Source organism: Talpa europaea, assembly GCF_964194135.1.
Source record: "Talpa europaea genome assembly, chromosome: 9".
NCBI classification, from domain to species: Eukaryota; Metazoa; Chordata; class Mammalia; order Eulipotyphla; family Talpidae; genus Talpa; species Talpa europaea.
This window is the reverse complement of record NC_140076.1, coordinates 3,229,665-3,243,402: the sequence shown is the minus strand read 5'-3', so window position 1 is coordinate 3,243,402 and position 13,738 is coordinate 3,229,665. Positions and strand designations below refer to the sequence as shown.

At 53.4% G+C, this 13,738-nt stretch overlaps 1 protein-coding gene across 1 annotated transcript; it reads right to left on the bottom strand.

Moving 5' to 3' along the window:
* Positions 1 to 2,492: 2,492 nt before the first annotated feature.
* On the bottom strand, positions 2,493 to 12,723 carry VAMP3 (vesicle associated membrane protein 3; the record flags this gene model as incomplete). Its single annotated transcript, XM_084244055.1, has 4 exons — positions 2,493 to 2,587; positions 8,569 to 8,620; positions 9,119 to 9,277; positions 12,610 to 12,723. 4 exons carry the CDS (start codon positions 12,721 to 12,723, stop codon positions 2,493 to 2,495), a joined length of 420 nt encoding a protein of 139 aa, XP_084100181.1.
* Between the last annotated feature and the right edge of the window lie 1,015 nt (positions 12,724 to 13,738).

Here is a 13,738-nt window from a genome sequence, read left to right as displayed (position 1 = left end):
GGCAGAAATCTTTTAAGGCCCTCGACGCATAGCCCCAACTGTTTTCCAAAAGCACTGCAAAAAAAAGAGCTTTCTCAAAGCTGGTCTCATCTGACTGGGGGGGAGGGGGGTTCACCAGACAAAGGAATGTCATTTGGTAAAAACAATATTTCCTAGAAAACATGAAAAATGACTTACGTTTGCGCTTTATGATGACGGAAGAAGCCTTCTGGCCCCGGGGTTTGCAGAGCTGGGGGTCACAGAGCTGGGGTTTGCAGAGTGGCCGGCCAACCTGGGGGACCTCTGCTGAGAGCCCTACGGCCTGGCTTGTCAAGGGAGGGCAGCCATGAGCTTCAAGACGCAGAGACAGGACGGCACTCATTAAACAGATACGGCTATAAATGTCTTTGAACAAATGTCTGAACAGACGTTTTTCTGTAAATGTTTTTGAACTTCAAAATAGGAACAGGCTTTTTAGCAGTTACAGTACAGCTCGCCCAGATAGTCCAATGAGCAGGGCTTATGAGAAACACCAATAAGAGTGGAGATTATTTATATATATATATATATATATATATATATATATATTACACCATTGTGCACTTTTTAAAAAGATTCCATTTATTTATGCATACAAGAGCAGGGGTGTAGGCCAGAGGTGGGGGGGGGCCCGAGGTGAGGGGATTCCCCAGAGACAGTGTGGGTAGCTCCCTGGCCCGGGATCGAACCTGTGCTGCAGTGGCTGCCAACAGCCTCACAGTGCTGAGACCCAATACCCTGAGCCACCAGGGAGGCCCCATTGTTCACTTTTGTACGGTATTTACTTGAGTGCTTTCTCCTCTCAGGTGTGTTCCCCGAGAAACTGCCAGCACCATCCACCCCTGCACCATCGCTCTAGTCCCCTGCGCTCTTCTCCCCCCTTTTGAGTCCTCTCCCCTCCTTGCAGAACGTCTCTGACTTATGGCTGCCTGCTAATTTATTTATTATTGTTGTTATTTCCCCCGATCCCTTACTTGGTTCCCCTATATTCCTCCTCTAAGTGAAACTACCTGGTATTTCTCTTTTTCCTTTTGGCTTATTTCCCCGGCACAGGCCCGTCGGCCCCGGCCTGCTGCGGGGCGGCCAGCAGAGGGCGCCCCGAGCCGCCGCAGACGCCGGGGCCGGCACCGCCGGGGTCAGGGCCTGAACCACTCGCCCCTCAGGGCCTCTGGGGCAGACGACTCTGTAACGGGTCCCAGGGATTCTGAGGATGGAGGCGGAGAGCGCAAAGCTCAGGGCCAGGCGTCGGAAGGCCGGGAGCCGGAGGCGGGCTGGGAGAGGCGGACTCCGCCCTGCGTCCTGGTTAACGGGTCACGCGTCACAGCCGTTCCGCGGCCGCCTGTCGTGAACGGCCCGGCCGAGGCCGCCGGGTTTCACGGCTGCATTTCCCCCCCAATTTCCAGAGAAAGCCACGCACTTTTAAAAAGTGAGTCTTGAGGGCCTCCCCGGCGGCGCAGGGGCTAACGACAGCGCTGTCAGGCTATCACCCTGCGCGGGAGCGACCCACACGGCCAGGGAGCTACCCACACGGCGCGGCAGACCTCGCCTGGCTCCCGCTGCTCCCTCAGCAGTGTGTTCAGTGGATCCGCCCGTTCCGCCCCCCACTCTCTCTGGGGAGTCCTCTCACCCCCGCACCTCCGGCCTGCACCCCAGCTCTCGTGTGCCTAGATCAATAGATGCCTTTTTGTAAAAGGTGAGTCTTGAGAACGCGCTTATCGTGAACTCTCCTCTCCTGCAACAACCCGGCAAACTCTCCTCCCGACACCAGCCCGCGCCGCGAGGCCGCCGCGGGGGCGCAGACCCGCCCGTCAGGCGCGGCCCCAGCTGGGCCGTGGCCGCGGGGCCTGCTCTGCCCGGGCTCCTGAGGGGAGCGCGCGTCGGCACTGCTCGGGCGACCGCGGCGGCTCTTCGGGGGCCGCAGGGCGCTCGCGGCGGGGGCGAGGCCGGCACCCCGCGCGGTCCCCGGACGGGCGGCGCTCGCGGGCTGCGGGGCGTCCGGGCCGGGCTCGGCGTCTGTCTTTCTGTCAGCAAGGGCTCGGCGAGGCGGCGCAGGCCGCACTTCCTCGCGGCCCCGCCAGCCGCGCCCGCGTCCGCACGGCGGCCCCCGCGAGCCCCCACGTCCCTCGGAACCCCGAGCCCCGACACGCCCCGAGCTCGCGAACGAGCCACGGAACCGGACCCTCCGGGCCGGCCCGGACGCGGGGGGGGGGCCCGGCTGCGGCAGGCGCGCGCCCGGCCCCTGGGCCTGCCGGGAGGGCGGGTCCCGCCGCGCCCCGCGCCCGCCCTGCGCTCGGCTGCCCCCGTTTTGGGGGCGCTCCCCGCGAGCGGCCGCGCGATGCCTTCCTCTGGGGCAGCCGCGCCCCGGCCCCGCCCCGGCCCGGCGCGTCCCCCGGGGCCGGCCGGGCGGGACGAAGGTGACCCGCGCCGAGCGGATAGCCCGACGCCGCCGCGGGGAGGCCCCGGCCCGTCGGGGTTCACCGACGCCCGGCGCCGCTCTCCGAGGTCGGCGCGCGCCCCCGAAGCGCGCCCCGGGCCAGGGGCGACCCGAGCACCACGCTCCGGGGTCTGGCTGCGGGCGCGAGGGGAGAACGGCGGGGGGGGGGGGGCGGGCTCCGCGGCCTTCCAGCCCCGCCGAGCCCTCACCGCGGCCGCGCGCGCGACGACCCTCCGGGTGAGGCGGCCCCGCCCCGCGCGGTGAGGCCCCGCCCCCGGGCCCGCGGCCCTTGGGGGATCCGGCTCCGCCCCGGCGTCGAGACCCACCCCCGCGCGGTCGCCCCGCCTCGGTGTTTGCGGGCGCCCCTGGCCCGGGGCGGGGCCCGACCGCGGTTGCCCGGCTTACTTCTCGGGGCCGAGGGTGGGGGCGCTGAGGCCCCCAGAGCACCTAGGTAACCCCGGGTTCGGGCGAAGAACGGGCTTGGCCCTCCGGGCGGCTGGCACGGGGGTGGGGTGCCCGGACCCCCGGAGCCCGCGGGACAGTGATAGGGCGTCGGGACTGCCCGTCGCGAGGGGGCGGGGCCGACAGGCTGACCCGGGAGGCCCGTGAGGAGGGCGAGGGGCGCAGGCCTGGCGGGGGTGAGGGGTGGGGGGGGCGGGGGGGGCGGGGGGGCGAGCGGGGGCCTCAGCTACCGGTGCCTGAGTTGGGGAGCCTTGGGGAGCGGCTGCTACCGGATCAGGACCCTCAGTGCAGCCAGAAGAGGAGGGTCCATTGTTTCCATGTTCTTACCCTTGTTCACCCCCTACCCACACCCCCCATTCTAGGTGAGGGGCGGCATAACAGCCCTGGAAAAATAATTTTTAGAAACAATTTTGACCGTGAAATCAAACATTTTCCTGGTCTCCCTGAAGTTATGATCCCTTTGGCAGCTGGAGGGAGGCAAGTTTATGTAAAAGACAGTTTCAGAGAAGGCAGGCGCAGGGGCCCTTCTAAATGCCTGTCGGAGGAGTTTAGAGTGTGGCCACACCCATCCAGCAATGACAAGGCTCCATCTCTTGGGCGTTCCAGTGCCTGGTACCTCAGAAATCGCCAATATTTGCTGAATGAATGAAAGGAATTGTACATAAAGGGGGGTGAAGCGTGGCCATTGTTCAAGTGTGTGGTGGATAAACCAGCTGTTTCTCCAAGGGATACTCTAGGTTGAACCCCAGGCTCCCCGAAGCTGCTCTGCCCTGTCCTTCATGCCACGGATCTCTACCAGGTGCACGCCTAAGCGGGGACCATGGGGTCTCAGGGCTAGAACACTGGCTAAAAGTCCTCGCTTCTCAGGGTGTCTGTTCTTTACTAAAACACACATGAAGAGCTCCATAAAGTACAGCATGCAGATGTGCTGTGAGGAAATCAAGCTCCTGGGAAACGGGACAACAGGGGTGGAGGCTGACATTCGGGAGTCAGAGTCAGGTGGGGCTGACAGGCGGGTGAAATGCTGCCACTGAGCGCTGTGAACAGTCTGGGGCCCCCCTCTGTGGCCAGCGGGCAGGACAGCAAAGCCAGCTGCCGGGATGCAGTCTGAACAGGCTCTGTCCATGCAGGAGGCTGGCTCGTGTGGGGAAGCCAGCCCCGCAGCCTCCACTGATGACCAGGAGCAGATAACATGGTGTGAACAGAGGGCCTGGGCTTTGCACTCTTTAAAGTCCAGAAAATGATTAAACGCCAGCCTTATAGCTTTGATGTCAACTACCTGCTCTGTGCTTCTTGGTAGCAAGGTCTGTAAGCTGCATCGAAACTTGATTGTGGGTGCGGTTCTCAGAGTAAAATCTGCCCGACTTCCCAGGACTGAATCCTCACTTTGATTATCTAATAAACTGTCTGTTGTTGAGACTTTCAGTCAACAGGGCAAATAGAAAAGCATCAAAGGCCAAAATCTGGGGCACGCAGAGACTCAAGAGGTCAAGCAGAGAGCCAAGCAAAGAATAAAGAGAAGGCGGGCCAAGGGGGAATGGAAGGGGGTGCGTCCCAGAAGCCCGGAGGATCCCGTCTTAGGAGGAGGGAGCTAGTTGGCACCTGCATCAAATGCTGGCGAGCCTAGTGAGGGCAGAGAACTTTCTACTGGGCTTCACCAAGATGGTATCTGGGCGGTATGGACGAGAGGAAGTGCAAGGCGAGGCGGTGACTAGAGGAAGCTGGAGGAATTTTGCTGTGAAGGGAGATAAGGATTTGTTTGCTGAAGGAGGAGCAAGGGGTCACTGTGAAGGCTTGATGGGCCGATCCACTGAGACATGAATGAGGCAGGAGGGGGAGTTGCTTTTCGAACTGGCTGAAAAGCCGCCCAGTTGTAAGGATGCTCACTCTGATGCACGGAGCAATCTCGTCAATTTTAAAGCAAAGACTCCCCACTCAAAACCAGACAGTGATCACGCTTTGGAAACATTTCCTTAGCGACGCACATGTAGAGTTCTCATGCAGCAGTCACAGCTCCCTGGAAAATACCATGAGAAGGGGGGTTGCTCCATCCTGTGACTGAAATTGCAGGCAGGAAGGCAAGTGATGGCAAACCCTCCATTTCTCCTTCAGGTGATAGGTGGGGTGTTCCCCACCCGAGGCTAGACGGGGTCATGTGACTTGCTTTGGGCAGTGACACATGGGCACAGCCGCAGCTCTGCCTCCGGGTGGAAGCTGTAAAAGCAGGGCTGTGAGACCCGCAAGCGCAGTGGCCCGAGTGGACAGGGTGGATGACGGTGCCGTTGTCTGGGCAGACGTGAGCGACATGAGGCAAGGGACTGCTTTTTCTGTTTGGTGCATGTTGAGTTTGAGAGGCCTCAGTCCAGCAGGCCAGGAATCCTGCATAGACGAACGAATGGCATTATGGGAATGAATATAATTGTCCAGGGAGAGCATGGAGAGGATGGCGCAGGACACAGCCCGGAGTCCTGACAGTGAAGGGAGGGGCAGGGAAAGGGGTCAGTACGTGAGATACACCATTAAAAGCTTGAACGTGGCCCCAAAGTCCACAGATCGCACTCCGCAGAGGCCTGGCCCCCGAGCACAGACAGGCACAGCGCTCTGGCTTTCCCCGGACAGTATCCCGCAGACAAGGTGCGCCACCTCCTCGCCCCCAGCAGGGCTTTATAGGAAACGGGCATTTCATGGCAAACTAAGTCCACTCCTTCCAGAACGGTGTCACACTGCAGATGTAGGGTGAGGGTGGCGTCTATCTAGGGGAAGATGCAGGATCAGAACAAGCGCCGTGTGTGCACAGGCGCCCCTCCCCCAGGAAACCACCCTCCCCAGCCCTGCAGGTAGCGCTCCAAGCCAAGGACAGGCGGCTCCGCACCACTCTGCAGGCCGCACAACCCAGACACACTAAAGCCAAATCCTGGACGTCCTGACCATTGACAGAAAGCCAGTTCCCCACTCACATCCTACACTGGAAAGCACCTTTCCCGGGGGGTGGGGCATGGGGCAACTGGAGACTAGGGGAGCAGAGCACTTGGGACGCTGAGAAGGGAAATGAGAAAGTGGTGTCTGGGCCTTACATGGGGCAGCAGGGAACGCCATCTTTAAGCTTGGCCCGCACGGCTAACCCTCCACAAGCCACACGGGGACAAGAATCGTTTCTCAACACTTTATTCAGTTCATTGCAGCGGGCAAGTTCCCAGCTAAATGCACAGACACAAGCGAGGTACTCCTGGGTTAATGCAGGAGCCGGCGGGGATGTGGCACTGAGCACGAGGTGAGGCGAGCCCGGAGGCGAGCCCCGATGAAGACCCAGCCGAGGGGTACGCCGCCCACAGCTACCTTCTACTCCCACACACAGCAGAGGGGCCAGCTGCACCGCTCAGGGATGTTGGGGAACGGAGTAAAGAACTGGAGTCTGTCCTGGTGCACCTCACCTGTTGCTGCCTGTGAGTCGCAGGCCAGCGTGAGAACAAGTTAGGATAGCCCAGTGACAGCGGGCCAGACTAGTAAAACCTGTCATTGCCTCAGTGCCTCTTTGCCTGTTTTCATTCCCTCCTGAATTTCCATCTTCAGGCTACACACACTGGTGCTGGGAGCCTCAGGCGCCCAAGACGAGTCTTGGGGGGGGGGGGCAGCAGTTCTCCCCACTGCAGTGTCCTGTGCAGCAGCTGACACTGTAGAGCACGCCTCTATGGCTGACCTGATGTCGTCCCGCCCGGGCCAACGCCTAACCGCAAGCATAATTTTGAAGACAGGTTTAGAAAGTGGAATATGGATGAGAATAGGAAATAAACTCCAAAAAGTTGTAGTCTCTGAGGACTGGGCCAGACGCAGGCCAGTTCACAGTCTCCCTAGAAGGTACAAAACTGTTGCTCAGTTACTGGGAACACACCGGCATCCAGAGCCGAGGCGCTGAGAACTGCTGGGTAAACACTGTGCTTAGGTGTGGGACTGTCAAGAGTCCAGTGGAACCTTCTCTCACTCCCGGGAGAGAGGCTGCGTCGGGACGGCCCTGCACCACCCCAGCATGTCAGAGCCATGGCAGCCTATTGGCACGTACAAGGCTCACACACAATGCCACAATTTTAATTCCAAAGGGCACCTTGAGTGGCATCTGTCACTTTTCTGAATTTATCTGTCAGGAACATACTTTGGGGCATTTTATTGGCATTTAAGTTTTTGGCAAGAGTAACTTTGGTCATAGCCACAGATTTATAAAAATGTTTTAAAGGGATTATTATTTCTGATTCAAATAATATTTTTAGCAACATGTAGTGATACACAACAATAAGAAAGTAAACATTTCATATCTCACGTCAGAGCAAAACCTCTTGACCAGCATCTTCTAAACTCAGAGGAGTCAGTAGTGCTTATTACAACAGCAGGCGGTTCTCGCACACAGGATCAGAAAAATACCAAAGAAGGCACAGCCTGTTATTGTCAGAGGTTTGTGTTGGCAGTAGTGTTCTTTCTGGAAGGCACAAGTTGGAAATCTGATTACCCCAAGGTTTAAAATGCAGTTCTGAAGGTAACATCCTCGGATGAGAATGACTAACTTGGAACCAATCCCCTTAACTGGAATCAATGGCAATTAACCAGACAACATCCCTTCTAGATCACAGTGCACTGGAACAGAGGCGCCCCCACACGTGGGCTGGCTGACCACACTGGTTTGGAGTGCATAGTAAGAACAAAGGCACATTTCCTAGAAATCAAATTTTACATTAACTAACAGAAAAGAATTGTTTGAGATATAACAGTAGGTGAGCTGGATAACAGAGCAGGTTCTGAGTCCGAAGTCTTGAAGAGGGTTCTTGAAACAGCAGGCTGGAGTTTCACTGGTTCTTCATGAAGAAACACTCCACACTAACAAGCAGGGGAGAGGCAAAAATAAAAAAGAAAAGGCAGGGAAAATAGCAGTTTAGTCTCTCAGTGCAAATCCGGAATGGGCATCAAATGCTGCAGTCTAACTGTGAACAGAAGTTCCACTTGGCTGGCTCCTAACTAGAGGCTTTCTCCCTGCATTTCGTGGGGGGCTGGGGGACACTTTCGAAAGAAACGATTCAACAGGACCCCGCTGTTACAAGGCATGTCCCTGTCAAGGAGCTCTCAGAAAGGAAGACGTGATTCCTTGGAGGGTCTCATATGCTGGGAACATGGCAGCGGTCGCTCCAATGAGATGCGTAGAACAGCAGGAGCTGGATGTGCACACACGTCCACGCGCACGTGTACACTGGTACTAGTACACACCACCCACCATGGGGCGCTTTCTACATAGTATCCAGTTTTGCCTTCGTAAGAGGTAGGTGCTGTGATTACCCCATTTCACAACTGAGGAAAGTGCGTGTCAGAGAGGTTAACACTGCTCGAGGGTGGGCTGCAGATCACAGAGTCCGGCTTTCAGTCATCAGACTAGACTGTTTCCCATAAAAGTAAACATCTGATGAAAATACAGCCAAAGAGAACACTGAGCGCTCGGTGTAAGTGAATCGTTTTCTCTGACAGCAAAGGCTCCTGTCTATGTAAGAACATCGCATTTACTGAATGCTCCAAGCCACGCCTTGGAGCCAGCCCCCATTTCAGAAGGGCTTTCCTCCTGGCCCTCAGGTGCGCGCCCGCGGACACACGGGGAACTGCCCGCTGGGCCTGGGACTCACCGACGATGATGATGATGATGATGACGATCACAGCGATCCCGATGGCCCACATCTGCAACGATACGCACGGGCAGTCACGCCTCAGACCAGAGTAACGGGTTCAGCAAGAGCCCCGTCTCATCTGACTAGTCACCGAGGAGACCTGGAGGCCCGACCCACGACGCTGCCCGACCCTTCAGACTAGAAACTGAATGTCTGCAGGTGGGGGCTGAAGCTTCCCGGTCTGTTCCCATGAGAGAGTCCCTTGAGAGGCCTGTCGCATGGACACATCTTCCATGCGGGACGGGGTGGGGTGCTGCACCTGTCCCGCTGCCCCTTCAACGCCAGGAGTGTTTGGGCTGGGGCTGCAGCACACCTATTTGGAAGCCACAAGAGACATCTGCGGGCCGCACCCCACTCTCCCGTGGAGCCTGCTGTGACCTCTGAGCTTTTCCCTCCAAATCCAGCTTCCCTGCCAGTGTGTGTTCAGGGCTCTGGGTATTGGTAGCCTCTGTCGGTTCTCTGAGAACACACAGGGCGACTTATGTGAGGACAGTTAGAAGAGAATCACCTTGCAGTTCTTCCACCAATATTTTCTCTTCAACTTGGCCGCACTTGTTTCAAACTGGGATGCCCCCGCCTGCAGCGCGTCTGCACGGTCATCCAGCTCGGAGAGCTTCTGGTCCCTCTCCAGCACCTTGTCCACGTTGACTCTCATGATGTCCACCACCTGGACAGAGGCCACCATGCACGCCACGCATACAGGAATGGAAGACAAAAGTCCTCAACAGAATTCACAGCAGGCTCCCTGCGCCCCCCTTCATTGCTTTATTACTTTGAGCCAGACTATCATTAAGAAAGGGGGGTGGGCAGGAGGGGCTTACTCTTTCATGATAAAACACTCAGCAAGTGAAAAATAAAAGGAAACTTCTCTAATATTATAAGAGAGCATTTATTAAAAAAACCCACAACTAAAATCCATCCTAAGATCATTTCGTACTATCAGGAATGCGATGGGCACGCCCACTTTCACTGCTGTCACTCAGCACTGTACTGGCCATTCGTTCTGGCCAGCGCAACAAGGCAAGAAAAAGAAATAAAAGGAATCCAAATAGGAAGAGAAGTAAAATTCTCTCTCTTTGCAGGTGATTCCATATATGGAAAATCCTGGGCGGCATGCATACGTGCACAAAGACACACACACCACTTTACCAGAGTCAAAAAATTCAGTATAAGTTTCAGGATATAAGATCAACCCCATAAATCAGTGTGTCTATAAACTAGTAACAAGGAAGAAGTTAAGAAACAAATCCTGATGTAACAGCATCCAAAGGGACAAACACAAGCAGGGACGCGAGAGACGTGCAGGCTGACAGCGGCAGAGCATCGCTGGAGGACATCGCCGCCGTGGTCACAGACTAGACTCAGTGTTGTGGTAACGGCATGTTCCCCAGTGATGGAAAGACGTAAGGCCTCAATATACTCTCTACAGAAATTCTGACAATCTTTTTTGTTGTCTTCAAGTTCACATGGGACTGCTAGGGGTCTCAAACAGTCAAAACAACACTGAAAAAGATGCAGAACACACACTCTCCAATTTCAAAAAATGTTACTATTTACCAAAATGTGTGATTTTTGGCATCATATAGACAAAGATACCAATGGAGTAGAACCAGGAGTCCAGAAATCAACTTAAACGTCTACAGCAGGAGATGCTGGAACTGGATAGGCACATGCAAAAGAATGAAGACGGACCCCTCTGTTACCCCATCTACTAATATTAACTGAAAACATATCATGGCCCAAGTATAAGAGCTAAAACTATAAAACTCTTAGAAGAATACGTACATCTTAGCAACTTTGGAGTTGGTCATGGATTTGATATGATAGCCGGGAAAAATGACAGAGATAAATTGAACTTAAAAAATTAAAATCTTTGGTGCATTGAAAGATATTATCAAGGATATGAAAAAATAATCCAGAGCATGGAAGAAAATATTTCCAAATCACATCTGAAAGGGGCTTAATGTTTAGACCATACAAAGGACTCTTGCCACACAACACTGAAAAGAGAAATTACCCAATTGAAAACGGGGAAATGGACCTGCAGACCCATTTCTACAAAAACATATACAAATGGCCAACAGGCACATGAAAAAGATACTCCACATCACTAGGATGACTACATGCAAAAAAGAAAAAAGAGAAAGAAGAGGCAGAGTAAGGAGGAGTGGAGAAACAGGAACTCCTGGACACTGATGGTGGTGACGTGAAATGATAGTACCACTGTGGAAATCTAGCTGTTCCTCAAAAAGTTAAGCATACAATTACGATGTGACCCAGCAATTCTACTCCTAGCGACCTACCTAAGAGAATGAAAACATATATCCACACAGAAACTTTAATGCAAATGTTTACAGCAGCATTATCCAAACCCGTCAAGAAGAGGAAACATCTCAAAAATCCTTCAGTAGATGAAAGGGTGAACACATGACGATATGCACATTCAAGGGAATATTACTCAGCCGTACAAAGGAACAAAGTTCTGACAGACGCTACAACTGGATGAACATGGAAAACATTACGCTAAGAGAAAGCAGCCAGACACAAAAGGCCACATATTATAATGACCCCTTTTATATGATACACCCAGAACAGGAAAGTGCTGAACAGTTACCAGGGAATGGGAGAAAAGGGGGCATGGGGAGTGATTACTAAAAGTGTATAGGATATTTCTCTGGCATGGTGAAAAACTGGCAAAACTACATGGCAGTAGCACTTCAAATACAGCAAGGACCAATGAACTGTACCCTTTAAAATGGCTCATCAGGTGTCATTTCACCTCAATTTAAAAAGAAAAAAAAAGCTCTCCTTAAAATTCTTTTTGTTAAGAATTTGGTTTTGTTACTAAGTTTCATGCAGAATGGAATTAGAGTAAGTTTTCTTAGCAGGAAAATATAAGTGTTTCAGAATTAAATTCACAAACCAAATGATCAGATCAAAATATTACATATGATTTAACAGTAGAACCTAACATCAGTTTAACTCTGCATTTTAAGGCAGTTAAAGGCACAAAGACCAAGGCATCTCTGTTGGACAGAGACGGCTTTTAGGAGAAAGGAAATACCAGTCTCAATTTCTCAAACAATCTTCAGTTGTAGTTCTGAACAGACAGGGCAGAACGAAAGATGCCATGAAAGTACCTTAACTCAAGAATCCCACAAATACACATCTGCTGGGCAAGAGCAGCTTGCCAGCGTCTGCCTCTGGATGTCAGTGGGTAACAATCAGGTAAAGGTCTGCAGGGGCTTGCTCAGGTGGGGTAACCAGTAAGTCGGGCTGCCGGCGAAAGCATTTTAATGGAAAATCTGGCCAGCAGAATTGGTCCTGGCTTGCACAATCTATAGCCCGAACCCTTATTGGTTACCCTATTACTCTATTTTATAAAGTGGATCATTTTCCTTTTCCAATTCTTTTTTATTGGGGCAAAATACACATTATAAAGGGGTTCTTAGAATTTTGGGGAGGGGTGTTTGTCTTTCGGGTATGTAATCCTGTCACAGGAAAGCAAGCACAGAGCTAGGAGACTCACTTCTATTTGCACCAGGGCTTGCAGAATGGTAGGGATCAATTTTTGATACATTTGTGATACAGTCAGAATTTACACTCACACTTCCCTGATACTTTTTTCTAAACAGATCTGCAGAGTATCCATGTTGGTTTAAAATTCATGTTTCTGGGCCTCCCCGGTGGTGCAGCGGTTGAGCGCTGGGTTGTGTAGCTGCCCGCAGCCTCTGCAGTGCCAGTTCGATCCCCGGCTGCTTCCTGGACACCGGAAGAGGGTCCCGCATGGCGCGCAGACCTCTCCTGCCGCCCGCTGCTCCCCTCAGCAGTGTACTTCAGTCCTTCTGCCTGCTCTGCTCTCCGCTCTGACTCTGGTGAATTCTCTCACCCTCCCATTCTTCTGACTGTACCCAGTGCTTGTATAAATAAATAAATAAGTAAATAAATCTTTAAAAATATATATATAAAATTCATGTTTCTGACATTTAAGAACAATACCTCATCTACTTGATTTTGCGTCTGCTGAAGTCTTCGATTACTGCCTGGGGCAGCGCTTGAACCTCCAGGCCCCGCTGCAGACCTGAAACATGTAAAGGCACATGCTGAGCACATTCTCACTGCAGCCACATCTGTGTAAGCATGAGGATGCCAGGGCCTCCCTGGTGGCGCAAGGGGTTATGTCTCGGTGCTATCAAGTATCACTTATCACTGCAGCCTGAGTTCCATACCCCGCCAGGGAGCTACCCACACGGCCCAGACCTTCCTGTCTCCCTGCTGCTCCCCTCAGCAGCGAATTTCAGTAGATCTGCCTGTTCTGCTCCCCACTCTGTCTCTGGTGAATCCTCTTACCCTACACCTCTGGCCTACACGTCCCTGCTTTTGTTAAGGGGTTAAGATGCAATGAAGCTGTCCGCAGCCACTTCAGCATGAGTTCGATCCCCAGCCAGCCAGCGAGCTACCCACATGGCATGGCAGACCTCTTCTGTCTCGCCCACTGCTCCCCTCAGCAGTGTGTTTCAATCAATCCGCCTGTTCTGTTCCCCGCCTGTACATGTCTTTGGTGAACCCTCTCACCCTCCCACACCTCTGGCCTGTACCCCGGTTCTTATATGCATGAATAAATAAATCTTTTAAAAATTTACTATTTTTGTATACAAAATGCCATGCCATGTGGGTATCTCCGTGGCCTGCCAGAATCGAACCCAACCGCAGAGGCTGTGGACAGCTTCACAGCGCTGTGCTCAACCGCCCTCGCCACCAGGGAGGTCCCAAAATAAATAAATCTTAAAAAAAAAGAATGAGGTTCTCCCTGGTGGCACAGCGGTTGAGCTCCGCGCTGCGAAGCTGTCCACAGCCTCTGCAGCGCTGGTTTGATTCTCCGCTGGCTAGGAAGAACCCCACATGGCGCGGCAGACCTCTCCTGCCTCGTCCACTGCTCCCCTCAGCAGTGTATTTCGTCAGTCTGCCTGTTCTGTTCCCTGCTCTGTCTCTGGTGAACTCTTTCACCCTCCCATGCTTCTGACCTATACCCCAGTTCTTGTATAAAATAAATAAATCTTTAAAAAAAAATGAAAATAAAATAAGTCTTTAAACAAAAAAGTATGAAATTGTTATTCCAGGCATCTCA